The sequence below is a fragment of the Schistocerca gregaria genome, chromosome X (genome assembly GCF_023897955.1).
Source record: "Schistocerca gregaria isolate iqSchGreg1 chromosome X, iqSchGreg1.2, whole genome shotgun sequence".
Classification (NCBI taxonomy): domain Eukaryota; kingdom Metazoa; phylum Arthropoda; class Insecta; order Orthoptera; family Acrididae; genus Schistocerca; species Schistocerca gregaria.
In genome coordinates this window covers 107,455,711-107,477,115 of record NC_064931.1, presented here as the reverse complement: position 1 = coordinate 107,477,115, position 21,405 = coordinate 107,455,711, and the positions used below count along the sequence as shown (strand labels likewise).

The 21,405-nt window shown below is 45.3% G+C and overlaps 1 protein-coding gene across 1 annotated transcript in view; it reads right to left on the bottom strand.

Moving 5' to 3' along the window:
* The window catches only part of LOC126299566 (uncharacterized), a 41,661-nt gene extending 21,779 nt beyond the window's left edge, over positions 1-19,882 (bottom strand). Inside the window, exons 1-2 of the mRNA XM_049991566.1 lie at positions 19,790-19,882; positions 262-435 (exon numbers count right to left, since the gene is read on the bottom strand). Of these exons, the coding sequence (XP_049847523.1) occupies positions 262-435; positions 19,790-19,862 (247 nt within the window). The 5' untranslated portion in view covers positions 19,863-19,882. The remainder of the gene's footprint in view (positions 1-261; positions 436-19,789) is intronic.
* Between the last annotated feature and the right edge of the window lie 1,523 nt (positions 19,883-21,405).

Here is a 21,405-nt window from a genome sequence, read left to right as displayed (position 1 = left end):
ATCCAGGATCAATACTTCTATCATAGAAGTACCGGTTTCTGTAATTATGCCTCCGGCTCATTTCTTTTTGAACGCCCCTAATACTTGCTATTTTAACAAAAACAACCATAACAGATTGTCACGTTATGAGATCAAGTTGTAAGTTATATAACGGAGTAGTTGCATGAAGTTTAGTGACAGTCATTTTTAGAGCGATGTTATTACAGCCAGTATCATGCAACATATGAGGTTGCTTAGTCTGATGTTAAAATTAAAACTCACCTTTTCCTATGCCATTCAGCCTCTGATTCTCCAACGGATCCAGTTGAGCGAGTTGTCCATTGTTGTGCTTACATACTTCCGAGGCCTCCTCCCAAATAACCTTGTTCATGACAACAAGGTAATTAACATTACCGAAGGTTAGTTTTTCTGATTCTAGTAGTGATACGTTAGCGCCTGAAACCACAAATATGCCACAGTTTCTGTAAAACAATCTATTACCCAGCAGAACCATCGTGAAACGTTATTAAAGTGTACCTAAAGGACAGTCCGAGGTTTGAACTTTAGCTAGTTTTACAGGAGGCATAAGAAAATTCTGTATTCCATTATGACATATAGATACTGAATTACCTAGTCTTATTACCTTATGAACAACAATAAGAAGGAATTTGTGAGAGAAATATAATCGTATTTTCAGACATTGAAACCTGCTCCTAAAACAATAAGGCTCTGTGAAAGTTTTCAATAATTATACCTTATAGAATATGGAAAAATATGCACATCTTGCAAAGTATACATAGAATTCGAAATGTAACCTGTAGGGAAGCATTATTTACACCGTGCGTGGGAGGAAGCAAGATTGGTTAAATTATATTATAGTTTTTGAATATCTATCAATATAAAATTTATTATACAGGGTTATTCGTAATTATGCGGAAACTAGAAGATATACAGCAAACAGACAAATATCAGTGGATGGAGTATCTCTTCAACTTTCTATTTCTCACTGCATGTGTTCCATAGGGACTCTTTACCCCCAAAAGGAAACCTGTCTGCGCGGTAAACGGGTCTGGCAACGCAGTCAATTTTACGTTTACTGCAGATAGCGAACTAGTTCGGAATATGTTGGTGGAAGGGGCAAAGATACTACACAGTGGATGGAATTATTGAACTCATAAAACATTCCTCAAAAAACGAGAAGACGTTTTCCATTGTTCAAATGAAGATGGATTATTTTATCGACTGCAGTTTCTAGTGGCCTACATTCTACAAAAGAACCTGCCTGAGCGATGATTAGTGCGGTAAGGTGTTCCGAGACACCTGAAAAGGTCTCTAACTTTCAAAATACACTACTGGCCATTGAAATTGTTACACCAAGAAGAAATTCTGGTGATAAACGGGTATTCGTTGGACAAATATATTATGCTAGAGCTGAAATGTGATTACATTTTTACGCAATTTGGTCGCATAGACCCTGAAAAACCAGTATCCAGAACAACCACCTCTGGCCGCAATAACGAGCTTGATACGCCTGGGCATCAAGTCAAACAGAGCTTGGATGGCGTGTACAGGTACAGCTGCCCATGCAGCTTCAACACAATACCACAGTTCATCAAGGGTTGTGACTGGCGTATTGTGACGAGCCAGTTGCTCGTCCACCATTGACCAGACGTTTTCAGTTGGTGAGAGATCTGGAGAATTTACTGGCCAGGGCAGCAGTCGAACATTTTCTGTATCCAGAAACGCCCGTATAGGACCTGCAACATGCGGTCGTGCATTATCCTGCTGAAATGTAGGGTTTCCCAGGGATCGAATGAGGGGTAGAGCCACGGGTCGTAACACATCTGAAATGTAACGTCCACTGCTCAAAGTACCGTCAATGCGAACAAGAGGTGACCGTGACGTGTAACCAATGGCACCCCATACCATCACGCCGGGTGATACGCCAGTATGGCGATGGCGAATTCACCGTTCCAATAAGCGTTCACCGCGATGTCGCCAAATACGGATGTGACCATCATGTTGCTGTTAACAGAACCTGGATTCATCCGAAAAACTGACTTTTTGCCATTCGTGCACCCAGGTTCGTCATTGAGTACACCATCAAAGGCGCTCCTGTCTGTGATGCACCGTTAAGGGTAACTGCAGCCATGGTCTCCGAGCTGATAGTCCATGCTGCTGCAAACGTCGTCGAACTGTTTGTGCAGATGGTTGTTGCCTTTCAAACGTCCCCATCTGTTGACTCAGGGATCGAGACGTGGCAGCACGATCCGTTACAGCCATGCGGATAAGATGCCTGTCATCTCTACTGCTAGTGATACGAGGCAGTTGGGATCCAGCACGGCGTTCTGTATTACGCTCCTGATTCCATATTATGCTAACAGTCATTGGATCTCGACCAACGCGAGCAGCAATGTCACGATACGATAAACCGCAATCGCGATAGACTACGATCCGACCTTTATCAAAGTCGGAAACGTGATGGTACGCATGTCTCCTCCTTACACGAGGCATCACAACAACGTTTCCCCAGGCAACGCCGGTCAACTGTTGTTTGTGTATGACAAATCGGTTGGAAACTTTCCTCACGTCAGCACGTTGTAGGTGTCACCACCGGCGCCAACCTTGTGTGAATGCTCTGAAAGGCTAATCATTTGCATATCATAGCATCTTCTTCCTGTCGGTTAAATTTCGTCCCTGTAGCAAGTTATCAGGAGAAAGAAAACTTGCGTTCTACGGATCGGAGCGTGGAATGTGAGATCCCTTAATCGGGAAGGTAGGTTAGAAAATTTAAAAAGGGAAATGGATAGGTTAAAGTTAGATATAGTGAGAATTAGTGAAGTTCGGTGGCAGGAGGAAGAAGACTTTTGGTCAGGTGAATACAGGGTTATAAATACAAAATCAAATAGGGGTAATGCAGGAGTAGGTTTAATAATGAATAAAAGAATAGGAGTGCGGGTAAGCTACTACAAACAGCATAGTGAACGCATTATTGTGGCCAAGATAGACACAAAGCCCACGCCTACTACAGTAGTACAAGTTTATATGCCAACTAGCTCTGCAGATGATGAAGAAATTGAGGAAATCTATGATGAGATAAAAGAAATTATTCAGGTACTGAAAGGAGACGAAAATTTAATAGTCATGGGTGACTGGAATTCATCAGTAGGAAAAGGGAGAGAATGAAACATAGTAGGTGAATATGGATTGGGGGGAAGAAATGAAAGAGGAAGCCGTCTGGTAGAATTTTGCACAGAGCATAACTTAATCATAGCTAATACTTGGTTCAAGAATCATAAAAGAAGGTTGTATACATGGAAGAATCCTGGAGATATTAAAAGGTATCAGATAGATTATATAATGGTAAGACAGAGATTTAGGAATCAGGTTTTAAATTGTAAGACATATCCAGGGACAGATGTGGACTCTGACCACAATCTATTGGTTATGAACTGTAGATTAAAACTGAAGAAACTACAAAAAGGTGCTAATTTAAGGAGATGGGACCTGGATAAACTGAAAGAACCAGAGGTTGTAGAGAGTTTTAGGGAGAGCATAAGGGAACAATTGACAGGAATGGAGGAAAGAAATACAGCAGAAGAAGAATGGGTAGCTGTGAGAGATGAAGTAGTGAAGGCAGCAGAACATAAAGTAGGTAAAAAGACGAGGGTTAATAGAAATCCGTGGGTAACAGAAGAAATATTGAATTTAATTGATGAAAGCGGAAAATATAAAAATGCAGTATATGAAGCAGGCAAAAAGGAATACAAACGTCTCAAAAATGAGATCGACCGGAAGTGCAAAATGGCTAAGCAGGGATGGCTAGAGGACAAATGTAAGGATGTAGAGGCTTATCTCACTAGGGGTAAGATAGATACTGCCTACAGGAAAATTAAAGAGACCTTTGGAGAAAAGAGAGCCACTTGTATGAATATCAAGAGCTCAGATGGAAACCCAATTCTAAGCAAAGAAGGGAAGGCGGAAAGGTGGAAGGAGTATGTAGAAGGTTTATGCGAGGGCGATGTACTGGAAAATGAAGAGGATGCAGATGAAGATGAAATATGAGATACAATACTGCGGGAAGAGTTTGACTGAGCACTGAAAGACCTGAATCGAAACAAGGCCCCCGGAGTAGACAACATTCCATTAGAACTACTGACAGCCTTGGGAGAGCCAGCCATGACAAAACTCTACCATCTGGTGAGCAAGATTTATGAGACAGGCGAAATACCCTCAGACTTCAAGAAGAATATAATAATTCCAATCCCAAAGAAAGCAGGTGTTGACAGATGTGAAAATTACCGAACTATCAGTTTAATAAGTCACAGCTGCAAAATACAAACACAAATTCTTTACAGACGAATGGAAAAATTGGTAGAAGCGGACCTTGCGGAAGATCAGTTTGGATTCCGCAGAAATGTTGGAACACGTGAGGCAATACTAACCTTACGACTTATCTTAGAAGAAAGATTAAGAAAAGGCAAACCTACGTTTCTAGCATTTGTAGACTTAGAGAAAGCTTTTGACAATGTTGACTGGAATACTCACTTTCAAATTCTAAAGGTGGCAGGGGTAAAATACAGGGAGCGTAAGGATATTTACAATTTGTACTGAAACCAGATGGCAGTTATAAGAGTCGAGGGACATGAAAGGGAAGCAGTGGTTGGGAAGGGAGTGAGACAGGGTTGTAGCCTCTCCCCGATGTTATTCAATCTGTATATTGAGCAAGCAGTAAAGTAAGCAAAAGAAAAATTTGGAGTAGGTATTAAAATTCACGGAGAAGAAATAAAAACTTTGAGGTTCGCCGATGACATTGTAATTCTGTCAGAGACAGCAAAGGACTTGGAAAAGCAGTTGAACGGAATGGACAGTGTCTTGAAAGGAGGATATAAGATGAACATCAACAAAAGCAAAACGAGGATAATGGAATGTAGTCAAATTAAATCGGGTGATGCTGAGGGAATTAGATTAGGAAAGGAGACACTTAAAGTAATAAAGGAGTTTTGCTATTTAGGGAGTAAAATAACTGATGATGGTCGAAGTAGAGAGGATATAAAATGTAGACTGGCAATGGCAAGGAAAGCGTTTCTGAAGAAGAGAAATTTGTTAACATCGAGTATAGATTTAATGGTCAGGAAGTCGTTTCTGAAAGTATTTGTATGGAGTGTAGCCATGTACGGAAGTGAAACATGGACAATAACTAGTTTGGACAAGAAGAGAATAGAAGCTTTCGAAATGTGGTGCTACAGAAGAATGCTGAAGATTAGATGGGTAGATCACATAACTAATGAGGAGGTATTGAATAGAATTGGGGAGAAGAGGAGTTTGTGGCACAACTTGACAAAAAGAAGGGACCGGTTGGTAGGACATGTTTTGAGGCATCAAGGGATCACAAATTTAGCATTGGAGGGCAGCGTGGAGGGTAAAAATCGTAGAGAGAGACCAAGAGATGAATACACTAAGCAGATTCAGAAGGATGTCGGTTGCAGCAAGTACTGGGAGATGAAGAAGCTTGCACAGGATGGAGTAGCATGGAGAGCTGCATCAAACCAGTCTCAGGACTGAAGACCACAACAACAACAATCACGCCATCTTCGTGGTGTAGCAATTTTAATGGCCAGTAGTGTACCATGAGATGACCTTTCCAGCTGAAAATCCGGATAGTGTTAAGTGAAACATGAATATTACTAGCTTGAAGATGGATATTTTTAGGCTGAGAAAAACTGTACAACCCCTGGAACTCCCTTCAAATGTATCCTTCATATCGGTACCGCCTATAAATAACAAGAAAATGGATGACATCAAGAAATCTTCCGTCTGTATTATCATGCCCAATAACAATGGCAATTCGTGATGCAGTTGAAGATAACTGAGTAATGCAACTATGCAAAAGTCAGATATTATTCAGAAACATGTAAAATCGTTTATTGCAGTAAAAGACGTTTGTGTGTATAATTATAAATTAAAACAAGTGACTTAACCCTAAAATTAATTTAAAAATCTGGTTTACTGCTGAAAGGTAACACGTGGAACATCAAAAATGTCATCTCAGTCTTTCCATTTACCTCATACGTGTACATAATAAGCAAGTGTACCTACTTCAAGAAACCAGGACTACATGTCAGGAGATAAATCGCATTAAACCGGTGTTATTCAGTTATTTGTCTCTGCTGTAAAAGGAAGAAATGTAGACATGTTGTCTTTCTGCAGCAAGTGGTTCACATGCATGCAATTCATTGAAGTCGAGGAAGGCTTAATGGCAGCAGCTGCTAGGGAACTCTTTTTGTCGGGTCGCCAACCAATTCAGTGTGAAAATACGGATCGGACGATTTGTCTACGTGTTCTGAGACGTTTGCCCCTAATTGCGAGCCGTTTGTCAAAATATTAGGAACTGAAATTTCTTTTCACTGATAGGCGCGAGTTTTGTTTATGTCTTATAGTTTTGGCGCAGCCGTCTTCTGAAATTCCAGTGGTACTTAATTCACAACACTCTGTAACGTAGCTATAGGAGAAATTAAAGTCCATTGCTACAACTCTTGCTATAACCTGAAACCTATTAACTCTAAAATATAAATCTTAAAGGTGAGCAGACAAAACATACTTGTTCAATGCTCACTTAACAATGAGCTACTAGACATCATCGAATCCTTCACACGCTTACAGTGAAAAATTACGTCAAATGGAAGATCAGAAGGATATTGCAAGCCGCACTTACCAGAGAAGGGCTCCTTTTAACAAAAGAAGAAACATATTTTCATCTAGCTGCATATACAAACATCTCTGGAAGGATCTTATAAAGAGGTTTGTTTGGCATTTGCTACTGTGCGGAAGTGAAACATGTTGGACACTCGGAGAACCACAAAAACACAAAATAATGACCTTCGAGGTGTGGTGCTACGGCAGAATACTATACACAGTGTGTCGCAATTCCGTTAGGAGAGTGGCTGTGAAAAAGAAAAGTCACGGACTACATTCAACAAAATCTTTGTATTTATTCAAAATAGTCTCCTGAATCAGTAGACAGGTAAAATTGTTTTAAACGTAGTTTGAAACAGACGCTATAGTCTTTTTTTGGAATTAGATTTAATACTGCAGCGAAACTTTCTTGCATTTTCTCAGTTGAATAGTAATTGTGCCCTTTCATTGCCAATTTCGATTAAAGAAACAGCCATAAGTCGGCTGGGTCAAATCCGGCGAATACAGTGGGTAATCCAGGACTGTGATCCATTTGCTGGCCAAAAACGTGCACACGATGTTCACTTTGTGGGCTGGGGCATTGTCTTGGACGAGGGACCAGGATCCTGCCTCTCGGTACTCGGGTCGAATGTGATCAGTCCTCGCCCACAAACGATGGGAGATTCAAAAAAAGTTACTGTAGCCTCGCTGCTCCACAGCTATTTTACGACAAGTGTCAGACAGGTACTGTTACATTCGTGACCGGAACGCCTGCTGCAGTAAACTGGCACTTTGACCTTCTTCACAACTGTTGTTGAAACTTCGAGGATCGTAACGCCACAATTAACCACTTTATAGCATTTGCAGTTCGGAACTTCACACAAGCAGTCCTGACGGAACTGGGACACACTGTGTAGATTGTCTGGGTAGACAAGGCATCAAAAGAGAACTTGTTCTGGCGAGTGTAGGAATAGAAGTAATGTCTTTGCAAGCTTATACAACACAGAAGGGACATGTGGATCGTCCATCTGTTGAGATGTGATGGTGTCATCAAAAGTATCATTGAAGGTACAGTGCAGGGGAAGAACGAAGCAGAGAAACCAAGACTGTAATATCATGGTGGATGTTATTCTGGAGGGCGCTGATGACCTCGATGTTGAGCGCCCATAAGCCCCCAACACACACATGTTATGCTGGAGCTAAGTTATCCACTGAGGGCTGGCAACCCATATTACATCACAAAGGACAAGGTTGTCTATGGCCAAGGGGTGCCAAAAGCACCATGGTAAACACCGGCTATTTACATAAAAGATAATGGAAACAGACATTCCGAGCACACGTCCTGCAGAGGGAGCTTGAGCCACGGGCTGCAGGAAGTATCACTACGCAAAAACCTGATTGGCTGGAGACAGCTATTTAGGGGCTAGAACTAGCCCTGAAGTTCAGTTCACTCCGGATGCCGACCTTGTGCACTTCGACTGCTGAAGATTACGTCTTCATCTCTGAATTGGACTCTCACTAGTATGTGTGTGTTACCACGAACATTTGTGGAAAATTAGAAGTGAACTTTTGTTTGCCTCAATTAGGAAACTTTAACTGGCATCGTTATTGTTACCTTTCGTTTCTTGTTCAGTCATCAGCCTTGTAAACTTCCATCAGTAAAGGTTGTGTTTGTGAAAAGCTGCGAGTTGTCAGTCACAACACAAGTGGCGACGAGTTGGTGCCTGTATGTCTCTTCCTCATGGTGGAAGTTGTACTTCAACAGCTGCTCCAAAGTGTGCACGGCTTTCTACAAGATTTTCAACAGTTTTGAAAGAAATCTCAGGATACACAGGAACGTTTATTTACGGAACTCTTCCAAAACCGCCTATTTCCACCGACCCCGCCGTTTCCTGCTTTCAACGAGGATGCTGAAGACTGGGAAACATACGAGAAGCAGCTCCAGTAGCAGTTTCAAATCTAGCAGGTTCTCCAAGAGGCTGCTCGTCGTCCCTACTTTTTGTCCTGTAACCAGTCCAAAGTGTACGTTCTCTTGACGAAACTCCAACTTCGACCTCCAGATTCTTTGACTTTCTCCCAGATTTGTGAGGTTCTCGTGGCTCACTATCGATGACGGTTCCACATGTTGGCTGCCCGTGTCGAATTTTGCCAGTGTCGCAAGAAGGCTGGTCAATCCTATCGCCAGTGGGCAGCGGAACTACTAGGTCTCAGCCGGAAATGTCACTTCAACACAGAAGTCTCCAAATAATCCTATGAGGACGACATAGACCTCGACCACCTCATCCAGGCCACCACTGATGCAGCTTTCTGGCGCGACGATGATCCTATTCCGGACCAGATCATTGATCTTGAGTTCAAGTACGAAGTTTCTATGGCGGCCGACAAGCGTTTGGAATCCAGAGCGGAAGTGGCGGCCCTCCACGACAACGACGCCTCGGAGCCCGTCGCATCGCTGGTGGAGTTCGAAGATGTTGCTGCCGTCCATTCCGATGACCAGCGCCAGCCGTCCTGTACTGCACAGCGTGGACAGTGCAGCCGCACTGTCCAGGACTTCGCACCCTCAGGCGGCTCCATGGGTCTGGCGCAGACCGTCGGTGCACGGAGGCCCCCGCGCCCTCGCCAGTGCCGCCAGTCGTCCGGCTGCCGTTCTGCTCGGGATACTTTAAGAACCATGCATGGGACGACTGCCCTGACAGGTAGGCGTATTGTCAGTTCTCTCTGCCGATCTCGGCAGCCCCCTCCTCATCCAGCCAATGACCGTAAGAGGCATATATCCGTGGATATCAAGCAGGTGCAGTCTTCGGGATCTTCCAAGCTGATGATCGATGTTCAGGTCAATGGTCGGCCACTGTAAATGCAGGTGGATACCGGAGCAGCGGTCTCACCGGTCAACTATTCCTCTTATGCAAAAATTGGGGCGCCCCCCCCCCCCTGGCGCCCACACCTCAGCGTCTCCTTACTTATACACTCCTGGAAATGGAAAAAGGAACACATTGACACCGGTGTGTCAGACCCACCATACTTGCTCCGGACACTGCGAGAGTGTTGTACAAGCAATGATCACACGCACGGCACAGCGGACACACCAGGAACCGCGGTGTTGGCCGTCGAATGGCGCTAGCTGCGCAGCATTTGTGCACCGCCGCCGTCAGTGTCAGCCAGTTTGCCGTGGCATACGGAGCTCCATCGCAGTCTTTAACACTGGTAGCATGCCGCGACAGCGTGGACGTGAACCGTATGTGCAGTTGACGGACTTTGAGCGAGGGCGTATAGTGGGCATGCGGGAGGCCGGGTGGACGTACCGCCGAATTGCTCAACACGTGGGGCGTGAGGTCTCCACAGTACATCGATGTTGTCGCCAGTGGTCGGCGGAAGGTGCACGTGCCCGTCGACCTGGGACCGAACCGCAGCGACGCACGGATGCACGCCAAGACCGTAGGATCCTACGCAGTGCCGTAGGGGACCGCACCGCCACTTCCCAGCAAATTAGGGACACTGTTGCTCCTGGGGTATCGGCGAGGACCATTCGCAACCGTCTCCATGAAGCTGGACTACGGTCCCGCACACCGTTAGGCCGTCTTCCGCTCACGCCCCAACATCGTGCAGCCCGCCTCCAGTGGTGTCACGCCAGGCGTGAATGGAGGGACGAATGGAGACGTGTCGTCTTCAGCCTTGGTGCCAATGATGGTCGTATGCGTGTTTGGCGCCGTGCAGGTGAGCGCCACAATCAGGACTGCATACGACCGAGGCACACAGGGCCAACACCCGGCATCATGGTGTGGGGAGCGATCTCCTACACTGGCCGTACACCTCTGGTGATCGTCGAGGGGACACTGAATAGTGCACGGTACATCCAAACCGTCATCGAACCCATCGTTCTACCATTCCTAGACCGGCAAGGGAACTTGCTGTTCCAACAGGACAATGCACGTCCGCATGTATCCCGTGCCACCCAACGTGCTCTAGAAGGTGTAAGTCAACTACCCTGGCGAGCAAGATCTCCGGATCTGTCCCCCATTGAGCATGTTTGGGACTGGATGAAGTGTCGTCTCACGCGGTCTGCACGTCCAGCACGAACGCTGGTCCAACTGAGGCGCCAGGTGGAAATGGCATGGCAAGCCGTTCCACAGGACTACATCCAGCATCTGTACGATCGTCTCCATGGGAGAATAGCAGTCTGCATCGCTGCGAAAGGTGGATATACACTGTACTAGTGCCGACATTGTGCATGCTCTGTTGCCTGTGTCTATGTGCCTGTGGTTCTGTCAGTGTGATCATGTGATGTATCTGACCCCAGGAATGTGTCAATAAAGTTTCCCCTTCCTGGGACAATGAATTCACGGTGTTCTTATTTCAATTTCCAGGAGTGTAATAAGCAAGCCATCACCCTCATAGGTCAGTTCACGGCTTCCGTCATGTATAAATCGGTTCGCCAGCAAGTTACCTTCCTTGTGGTCAACAATGCGGCCAAGGCGGATCTCTTTGGGTTGGATGTCTTCCAGGCCTTTGGCTTCGCCATCGACAACAATGTTCACCTGGCGTCTTCCCAGGTCCCATTCCCGGCAGTCGATACCTTGTGCATAGGATTCCAGAACCTCTTCTCGTCAGGTGTTGGCTGTGCTCAAGATTTTCATGCATCACTCCAGCTGAAACAGTCTGCGTGCCTGAAGTACTTCTGGACACAGCAGGTTCCACACGCCCTCCAGCAGCCTCTTCAACAAGAAATGGACCGTCTCAACAGGGAATGTGTCTGTTACAGTTCGTGGGCGGCACCCTTGGTCGTCCTCAAGTGTCCATATGAGCGTCTTCGAGTTTGAGGCGACTTCAAGGTTATGCTTAACTCTCAGCTACTGGTTGAAGACTATACCCTTCCTTGCCCCAAGGACCTGTTATCCAAGCTCGCAGGGGGACAGTTTTTTTCGAAGATCGATATTGCAGAGGCCTACCTCCAAATACCTTTAGATGAGCCTTCTACTCACTTGGCCGTCGTCAACACAACGTTTGGGCTGTTCCGGTTGAACCGCCTCATGTATGGGCTCACTAGTGCACCAGCCATCTTTCAGCATTACGTGGAACAGATTTTGCGGTATGTGGCACGTTGTATAAACTATCTGGACGACATTGTTGTCACTGGCCGTACCGCAGATGAACATCTCAGTCATCTGCGACTATTGTTCCTGCGCCTGCGAACCGCAAGCCTAAAATGCAACCTTGCTAAATGCTCCTTTTTTCAACCTGCTATCTCCTACCTGGGCCACATAATTACCCGTGATGGCATATCACCTACCTCCTCCCACATCGCTGCTATAACAGCCCTTCCTCGTCCGTGTGACGTCCACCAACTGCGGTCTTTCCTGGGTAAAATTGCTTACTATCGAAAGTTCATTTCCTCCGCCGCCCACATTGGGGCGCACCTCCATCACCCATGTCAAAAGAACGTGCCTTTTCATTGGTCCCCAGCTTATGAATTGGCTTTCCAAACCTTAAAGCGGAGGTTGCACTCTGCAGCGTGTCTCATGCTATATAACCCCTCTCTTCTTCTCCTCTGGGCTACGGACGCCTCAGACTATGGTGTTGGGGCTGTCCTTTTGCACCGTCTCCCAGATGGATTGGAACGCCCGGTGGCATACATATCTAAATCCCTTACAGAGGTCCAATGCAAATATTCCCAAATTGAGAAGGAGGCCCTAGCCATTGTGTTTGCCTGTACCAAATACCTCCTGTACCTTTACGGTACTTCTTTTAGCTTAATCACTGACCATAAGCCCCTCATGTCCTTATTTTCCCGGTCAGACCAGCTACCCATGAAGATACCCCACCGCCTGCAGCGATGGACCCTATTGCTTTCATGTTTTAAGTACATAATCCATTTCAGTCCCACCATGCCAACACCGATGCCTCGTCTCGGCTCCCCTCCAGCCAGGATTCAGCATTTGATTCGTCGGACCTCCTAATTTTTCAGACCGATGAAGACATACAGGATGCGTTACCGGCATTCCCCGTCACAGCTGAGAGGGTGGCCGCAGCGACGACCACAGATCCGTTCCTCCATCTGGTGCACCACTATGTTCTCTGTGGCTGGCTCACACTTCCTCTGCCTCACGCCCAGGCTGACCTCCGATTCTTTTTCTCCATCTACCATCAACTGGTGGCCATGAACAGGGTGCTCCTCCATGCGGAAAATAACGCCAATCCACGACTCATTGTACCAACTTCCCTGCGGTCCCCTGATACTCCATGTCTTACATCAAGGTCACTAGGGTATTGCCCGGATGAAAACCCTCGCAAGTCGCCATGTTGACTGGGTAGGCATGACAGCAGAAGCAAAGCGCATGGTTCGAGGTTGTCAGCAGTGTACCCAGGCTCATACCACACTGGTCCTTCCAATCCTGGCCAGCCTCTTCCCTTCAATGGGGACACATCCATGTGGATTTTGCGGGACACTTCCTTGGTACTTACTGGTTACTCATCACGAATGACTACTCCCACTTCCCTTTCATTATCCGATGCTCCACTATCACTGCAGAGAATACGATCATGGCCGTGTCAAAAATATTTTCTATTGAAGGCCTTCCTGTCACCTTGGTATCAGACAATGGCCCACAATTTCGCAGTCAAGAGTTCACCAAATTCTGCCACGATAATGGTATCCACCACATCTTTACCCCTCCTTTCCATCCCCAATCCAATGGAGAGGTGGAGCACCTTGTTCACACTTTTAAAACTCAGATGAAGAAGTACATGGAGGACCATTCTCTGGAAGAATCTCTTACGTTATTTCTCAGTACCTACAGGGCCATGCCAGTGGGTGACAAGAGTCCAGCCAAACTGCTCCATGGTCGCCCGCCACGGACCCTACTCCATCTCCTCCTGCCGCAGGTTGGACCTCGCGCCCTGCCAGACGCTTCCTGATATGCATCAGCTCCAAGGAGAGGGCTCACGCTTTCAGGCCCCGGCCCAACTGGCTTCTGGGGTCATTATCCAGCCCCATGGTCGACAACTGTTCAACGTATGCCTGGATGACAGGTTGGTTTCGGGTCACCGCAACCAGCTGCATCCTCATATCCTCGAGCGGCCCTAGCCCCAAACACAGGCTCCTCTCTCTCTCTCTCCCATCGCCAGTCCCTTCGTTGATACCCTCTCCTCAGTTGGTGGATGATCTTCCCAGAGATAGCCAGCACTTGCCGGCTGCTAGCCCAGCACTGCCACATACTCTGTACCTGGGACAGCTCCAGGACCTTCCCCAGAACCCACTTCCTCAGCCCTCTTTGGCGCCACCTCAGTTGGACGACGTGGACGTCCCCGTGCCTCTTGCCCAGCCTGACGTCGCCTCACTACTGCCACTGGTGCAGCATTCCAGCTGCCTCGTGCAGATGGTGGCGCCCTACTCTCTGGCGGCCAGGTTCCACTGCCTCCTACAGGTGGACTTAGCTGCAGATCAGCCTATGGCACCAGGCTATATTGGTACTCTCTCCCCTGTGGGCGCCCGTGCCGCACCAGCTTTTCCAAGGCGGGAGATGTGTTATGCTGGAGCCAAGGTAGACCCTGAGGGCTGGCAACCCATATTACATCACAGAGGACAAGGTTGTCTATGGCCAAGGGGTACCAAAAGCACCATGGTAAACACCGGCTATTTACACACAAGTTAATGGAAACAGAAATTCCGAGCACACTTCCTGCAGAGGGAGCTCGAGCCACGGGCTGCAGGAAGTATCACTACGCGAAAACCTGATTGGCTGGAGACAGCTATTTAGGGGCTAGAACCAGCCCTGAAGTTCAGTTCACTCCGGATGCCGACCTCGTGTACTTCGACCGCTGAAGATCACATCTTCATCTCTGAATTGGACTCTCACAAGTATGTGTGTGTTACCACGAACCTTTGTGGAAAATTAGAAGTGACCTTTTGTTTGCCTCAATTAGAAGACTTTTCAAAAAATGGCTCTGAGCACTATGGGACTCAACTGCTGTGGTCATCAGTCCCCTAGAACTTAGAACTACTTAAACCTAACTAACCTAAGGACATCACACACATCCATGCCCGAGGCAGGATTCGAACCTGCGACCGTAGCAGTCGCACGGTTCCGGACTGCGCGCCTAGAACCGCGAGACCACCGCGGCCGGCTAGAAGACTTTTACTGGCATCGTTATTATTACCTTTCGTTTGTTGTTCAGTCATCAACCTTGTGAACTTCCATCAACAAAAGTTGTGTTTGTGAAAAATTGCGAATTGTCGGTCACAACAATGGCTACGAGCTGAACCACCTGTACTGTTCTCATGAGGTATGCCGATGACAGAAAAACGTGGTGAGTTATTGGCAGTCAACCCGATGGTTGATGACCAAAGAAGAAAAACGTTGGACGACAACGAGTCCTGATGTATTCAAAGATAATTACTGGAATTTATTAGCAATTTAGGTGTGTGAGGAATACACTACTAGATAAAAAATTTTCAGACACCTATACGTGTTGAGGAACTGAGTACTAGACGTCACGAAAAGCGGACCCACCAGTGCAAAAAGAGGCGGGGAGTATTGGGTTGTCAATAGAGATGCACTATCAGCACAATGGGTTGGTCCGGAGATCTCAGTGACTTGAATGTGGGCTAGTCACTGGATGCCACCCGACTATTATATACACCAGTGGTATTTCAATCCTTCTAAAGTTGTCCAAGTCGACTGTTGGTGATGTGGTAGTAGTGAAGTGGAAACGCGAAGGAACAACCACAGCTAACTGAAATAAATGTTTGTAGCTTCGACATAAGTTGCATTGAGAAATATCTATTTTTCATGCTTTGGTGTGTCCCTTTTCAAACCATCCGTGGTATAAGTGTGAAAAACAAAGGCGGTAGCCCATGTACAGAAACTGCCTCTACAGTAATGAAAACGGTATATGGCCGACTTAACTATTACAATTCCGAGACAATTCGCGAATCTATGTTCGTAAACCACAGATAAACCAAGAGCAGGCAGTCAGGGACCATAGAGCACTGGGTGGTTGTAGAAAATCGCATGAAATCAGTGGAAGAAATAACTCGTGAATTCCAAAGTGCTACCAGCAGTCCAGCTAGTACAATGACTGTGCTTCGGGGGTTAAACAGTCAAGTGCAATGGTCGAGCATGCCATACTTTTCCGTAGTCAATGCTAAGCAACTCTTGAGGTGGTGTAAAGGGAATGCCACTTGACAGTGGATGACTAGAAACGAATGATCTGGAGTGATGTCACTCCACACTGTATGAAAATCCGACGGTTTTGGTTTGGCGAATGCCTGGAGGACTTTACCAACTCATACAATATGTGATCAAAAGTATCCGGACACCTGGCTGAAAATGAATTCCAAGTTCATGGGGCCCTCCACCGGTAATGCTGGAATTCAATATGGTGCTGGCCCACCCTTAGCCTTGATGACAGCTTCCACTGTCGCAGGCTTATGTTCAGTCAGATGCTGGAAGGTTTCTTGGGGAATGGCAGCACATTCTTCGCGGGGTGCTGCACTGAGGAGACGTATCGATGTCGATCGGTGAGGCCTGGCACAAAGTCGGCGCTCCAAAACAGCAGAGTTGTTCTATAGGATTCAGGTCAGAACTCTGTGCAGGTCAGTCCATTACAGGGATGTTATTGTCGTGTAACCACTCCGCCACAGGCCGTGCATTACGAAGAGGTGCTCGATCGTGTTGAAAGATGCAATCGCTATCCCCGAATTGCACTTCAACAGTGGGAAGCAACATCAGAGTAGGCCTGTGCTGTGATAGTGTCACGCAAAACAAGAAGGGGTGTAAGCTCCTCCATGAAAAACACGACCACACCATAACACCACCGCCTCCGAATTTTATTGTTGGCACTACACACGCTGGCAGATGAAGTTCACTGGGAATTCGCCATACCCACATCCTGCCATCGGATCACCACATTGCGTACCTTGATTTATCAATCGTCCATACACCAAGTGAGGCGTAGTTTGACATTTACCGGCGTGATGTGTGGCTTATGAGTAGCCGCTCGACCATGAAATCTAAGTTTTCTCACCTCCGGCCTAACTGTCATATTACTTGCAGTGGATCCTGATGCAGTTTGGAATTCCTGTGTGTTGGTCTGGATAGATGTCTGCATATTACACATTACGACCCTCTCTAACTCTCTGTCAGTTAACGGACGAGGTCGGCCTGTACGCTTTTGTGTTGTACGTGTCCCTTCACGTTTCCACTTCACTATCACATGGGAAACAGTGGACCTAGGGATGCTTAGGAGTGTGGAAATCTCACGTACAGACGTATGACAAAAGTGACATCCAATCACCTGAACACGTTCGAAGTCCGTGAGTTTCGCGGAGCGCCCATTCTGCTCTCTCACGATGTCTAATGACTACTGAGGTCGCTGATGTGGAGTACCTGGTAGTAGGTGGCAGCACAATGCACCTAATATTAAAAAGCATGTTTTTGGGAGTGTCCGGATACTTTTGATCACATAGTGTAAGTGTAGTGCCAACAGTGAAGCACGGAAGACGTAGTGTTGCGGTGTGCGAGGTTTTCTAGTGGTTGGGGTGTGGTCCCCTTATTGCGTTTAAGAAAACGCTAAATGCAGAAGGATATGAAAGCATTTTATAGAATTACGTAGTGTGTACAGTAGAGGAATAGTTTGGACACGATGCATCCTGTCATAAAGTAACATCTGTGAGGCAAGGCTTGTGGACATAACATTGTTGAAATGGACTGTCTTGCCCTAAATCTTGAAGTGAATCCAATCTTTGGGATGAGTTAGAATGTCGACTTCGATCCGCACCGCAGCGTCAACGTCATTACCTCCTCTGGTTTCGGCTCTTGAGGAAGAGTGAGTTGTTTTTCTTCAACAGACATTCATACAACACATTTAAAGTGTCTCAAGCAGGGTTCATGGCACCATTAAGGTGAAAAATAGACACTAATATGTGTTCTCGTACTCTTAATTAACAGACATTAAGTTAACTATGTACTAATATAGCAATAAATCTTCGCAATACGCCTCTCAATCCCTAAGAAAATGATTGTAGGTCTCTGTATTGTGCGGCAAATTTTGATTTTCGATAAGATGCAGAAATTTTTGTTTTGCATTTAGAGGCGTTCATCGTTATGGTGTCCATCATAATCAATTTTACGTCTATTGCTGGATGCAGGCCTATCTTAGATATTTCCACGTTTTGCGAGCTACAGATACACGCACCCGGATTGCTCCAGTATGCTTTCTAATCTCATATGGACCATCTATTACTTCCTCCAATCATCAGCTTAATTCCAGCGATAATTCACTGCAGAGTACCCGAACTTGTTTCATTCACTTACTTTAAAAAATGCAGTGGATTGTACATGGTATTATTCACGAGTCAGAAACATACAAATTTACATCAGCCATGCACATCCATATATATATATATATATATATATATATATATATATATATATATATATATATATATATAGTATTTATATTACATGTGCCCAGTACTTTGCAACCTCCAAGGCGCTTGGAGTGGCTTGCAGGAGATCAATCTTTGTGCAGGATGTAGGGCATAAAAGGCACTGGAGCATGTGGCTTCTGGTTTGTTCTTGTCCACAATCACAGGACGTATTTTCTGTTATGAAGCCCCATCTCTTCAGGTTGTCTCTGAGTCGTCCAATTCCTGATCGTAATCTGTTTAAAGCTTTCCATACCAACCAGTTCTCGTTGTGTCCAAGTGGTAGTTCTTCAGCTTCTGGCGTCTGCAGATGAGGCGTTGACTTCTTCCATAACTCCAGCCTTCCCTTTTCTGGTGAAATGGTGAGCTTCTCGGATATTCTCAGGAAGCTCTTTCGCGATCTCAGCCGTTGCTGTGGTGGATTATGTCCGTGCAGTGGATGGGCACTGTCCTGTTCCACTTTCAGTCTTTCCTTGTTGGCAGCCACTGTTCTGCGTACCCATGGTGGCGCTATTCCAGCCAGGCAGTAGAGCTTATCAGTTGGGGTAGGTCTTAAGCAACCTGTGATCTACCTGCTGGTTTCGTTGAGAGCAATGTCTGATATGACAGTAACTCAATGTCTATATTAATGATTTAGCTTGGTTTGCTTCAATAGTTCATTTATTACGAGAAACCTGAGAAGAATGCTTGGAAAATTAAGTTCGTTTTTAACATGTAGCATTATTTAGGTAGCCCTGTATCTCTGTTCGAGCACGTTGTCACTCGAAGAAATTGATTGTTGTTATTCCCATGTTACTTCCGTTATTGTATTCTACGCGATGAGTCATAAATGAGGAAAAATGTGTAGTTCGTCGTATCAAATTTGAAATACAAATACAAAATTGTTTCTACCATGTTCCTATGAATATGGTAATGCAATAATATTTCATGAAATCGAGTAAGTGAAAGAAATTTTGAGTGTTCCTCTGAGCTTACGTAAGCCAGGAGGAAATAGCAACAAGACTGAACTAGTTGTCCGAATTGCAAACAACATTTTTACTTGCGCCATTGGCAGCTCATTCCGTTTACAGCTTAAGCTACACGTGGTACGAGACTGAACACACTGCCACTATCGCGAAGTGTGGGTCACAAGTTCTTATACGAAAGCTCGTCCTATAGGTTGAGATGAGGTTTTTCCCCAAATCATCTCAGCGCGCGCTGATACAAATCATGTCTTTGTTGTGTCATGTGATGCATTGTTGGGAAATAGCATGTGTAGATGTTGAGTATGTTCGGTGTCTCGTTAAATGTTTAACGTTTTTTCTGAGAGAAAAACTAACGATCCTTGACTCGTTGTGCATATCAGCATGCAGCCTTCGTAAAATTTTTCCTCCTTTTTGAGTAATCCTAAGTATGTCTGTTCTGCTTCTTTCTACGCCGCTATCGCAACAGTCAGTTATCACCTTGAATTGCCTTAGGAGCCAAAAACAGTTATTCGCCACAGAGCATCCAATAAAGTTTTTGACCTTTCTTTAAAGTATTAAATACATTAAATAAATCAGTCTTTAAAATCAAGAACAGGAATATATGGTTGAGTAGTAACTGCTAACATTAACAATGAAAAGTAAAAATGTAACGAAGTTCACCACTATAACTTGAAAAAATATTATTTGGTAGCTACGAGATAAAAGTTAACGATATAACCATGAGCATATAAAATAAGATACTTACGCGTTTCACATGCAAAACTTCGTTTTATGTGGCAGGAGGATTCTACAAAAAGACCTTTCTTGTTCAGCTGCATGCAGACTACGGGTGGTTTCTTTCGTCCTGCAAAACATCAGTTTTTAAAACATTACTTCACTAGTTATGCGGTAGAGGGAAGCAGTAATTGTAAGTTATTGGCCCGTCCTCCTACTTCTACGGGCCTTAAGTCATGTCGACAAATAATTCAACCGAAGTAAACGTTGAAATACAGATACCGATCTAGGGGTACCATACATGGTATCCCAGAAAACTGCTCTGAGAAGTGACAGAAACGGCCATTTGTAGCTAGAAACTTCAAACAGACATACCATCTATTCTGAATCGATTTTGAAATACAGCTCTTTACTGTACGGGTTGTTTTCAGTAGCAGCGCGACATTCATTACATGTCCATTCCCTCGCTCCGAAAGTCTATTCTCTCAGTGCCTTTCTTGCCGTGAAATCTGCCTGGTGAATTCACAGGTGAGTGTGACGATTACGAATGCAACAGTTGGAGGCGATCGTAATTGTTCAGATGACAATGAATAAACTCCACTATCGGGCTGTGAAGACCACACCATTCCAACTAGTCACTGCATCATCCACTGCCAATGGCTTCATCTGCATGTGATACGGAGGGGCGTATGGTCAGCACATCGCTCTCCCAGCCGTTCTCAGCTTTCCGAACGTTAGCGTAGGCACTTCTTATTCATTTAACTTCTTAACTGGCCTCACGAGGCTGAGTTCACCCCGTTCCAGTTCTCTTAACATGGAAAAATCCCTGGTTGTACATTATCAACGGCAATCATATCTGCTGAATGTTCAGGAGCTAAGGTAGATTTCGTACTACAATGTTGTTTTTGTGGTCTTCAGTCCGAAGACTGGTTTGCTGCAGCTCTCCATGCTACTCCATCCTGTGCAAGCCTCTTCATCCCCAAATAACCACTGCAACTTACACCATTCTGAATCTGTTTACTGTATTCATCTCTTCGTCTCTCTCTACTGTTTTAACCCTCCCCCCCCTCCACGCTCCCCACATTTCCCACTTGATGTCTTAGACTGTGCCAAATTGTCAAATCAACCGATCCCTTCTTTTGGTCAAGTTGTGCCACAAATTTCTTGTCACCCCAATTATATTCAGGGCTTCCTCATTAGTTATGTGATCGATCCATCTAATCTTAGAATTCTTCTATAGCACCGCATTTCGAAAGCCTCTTTTTATCTAAACTGTTTACCGTCCATGTTTCACTTCCATACATGACTACACTCGAGACACATTCCTGCATCAAAAACTTCCTGACACTTAAATCGATATTCGATGTTAACGGATTTCTCTTCTTCAGAAATACTTTTCTTGGTATTGCCAGTCTACAGTTTATATCATCCCTACTACGCCCATTATCACTTTTTTACTGCCCAAATAGAAAAACTCATCTTCTACTTTAAATGTCTCCTTTCCTAATCTGATTCCCTTGGCAACGTCTGATTTCATTCGACTACATTCCATTGTCCTTGTTTTGCGTTTGTTGATGTTCATCTTATATCCTTTTTCCAAGAACAGACCATTCTGTTCAACTGCTCTTTCAAGTCGTTTGCTGTCTC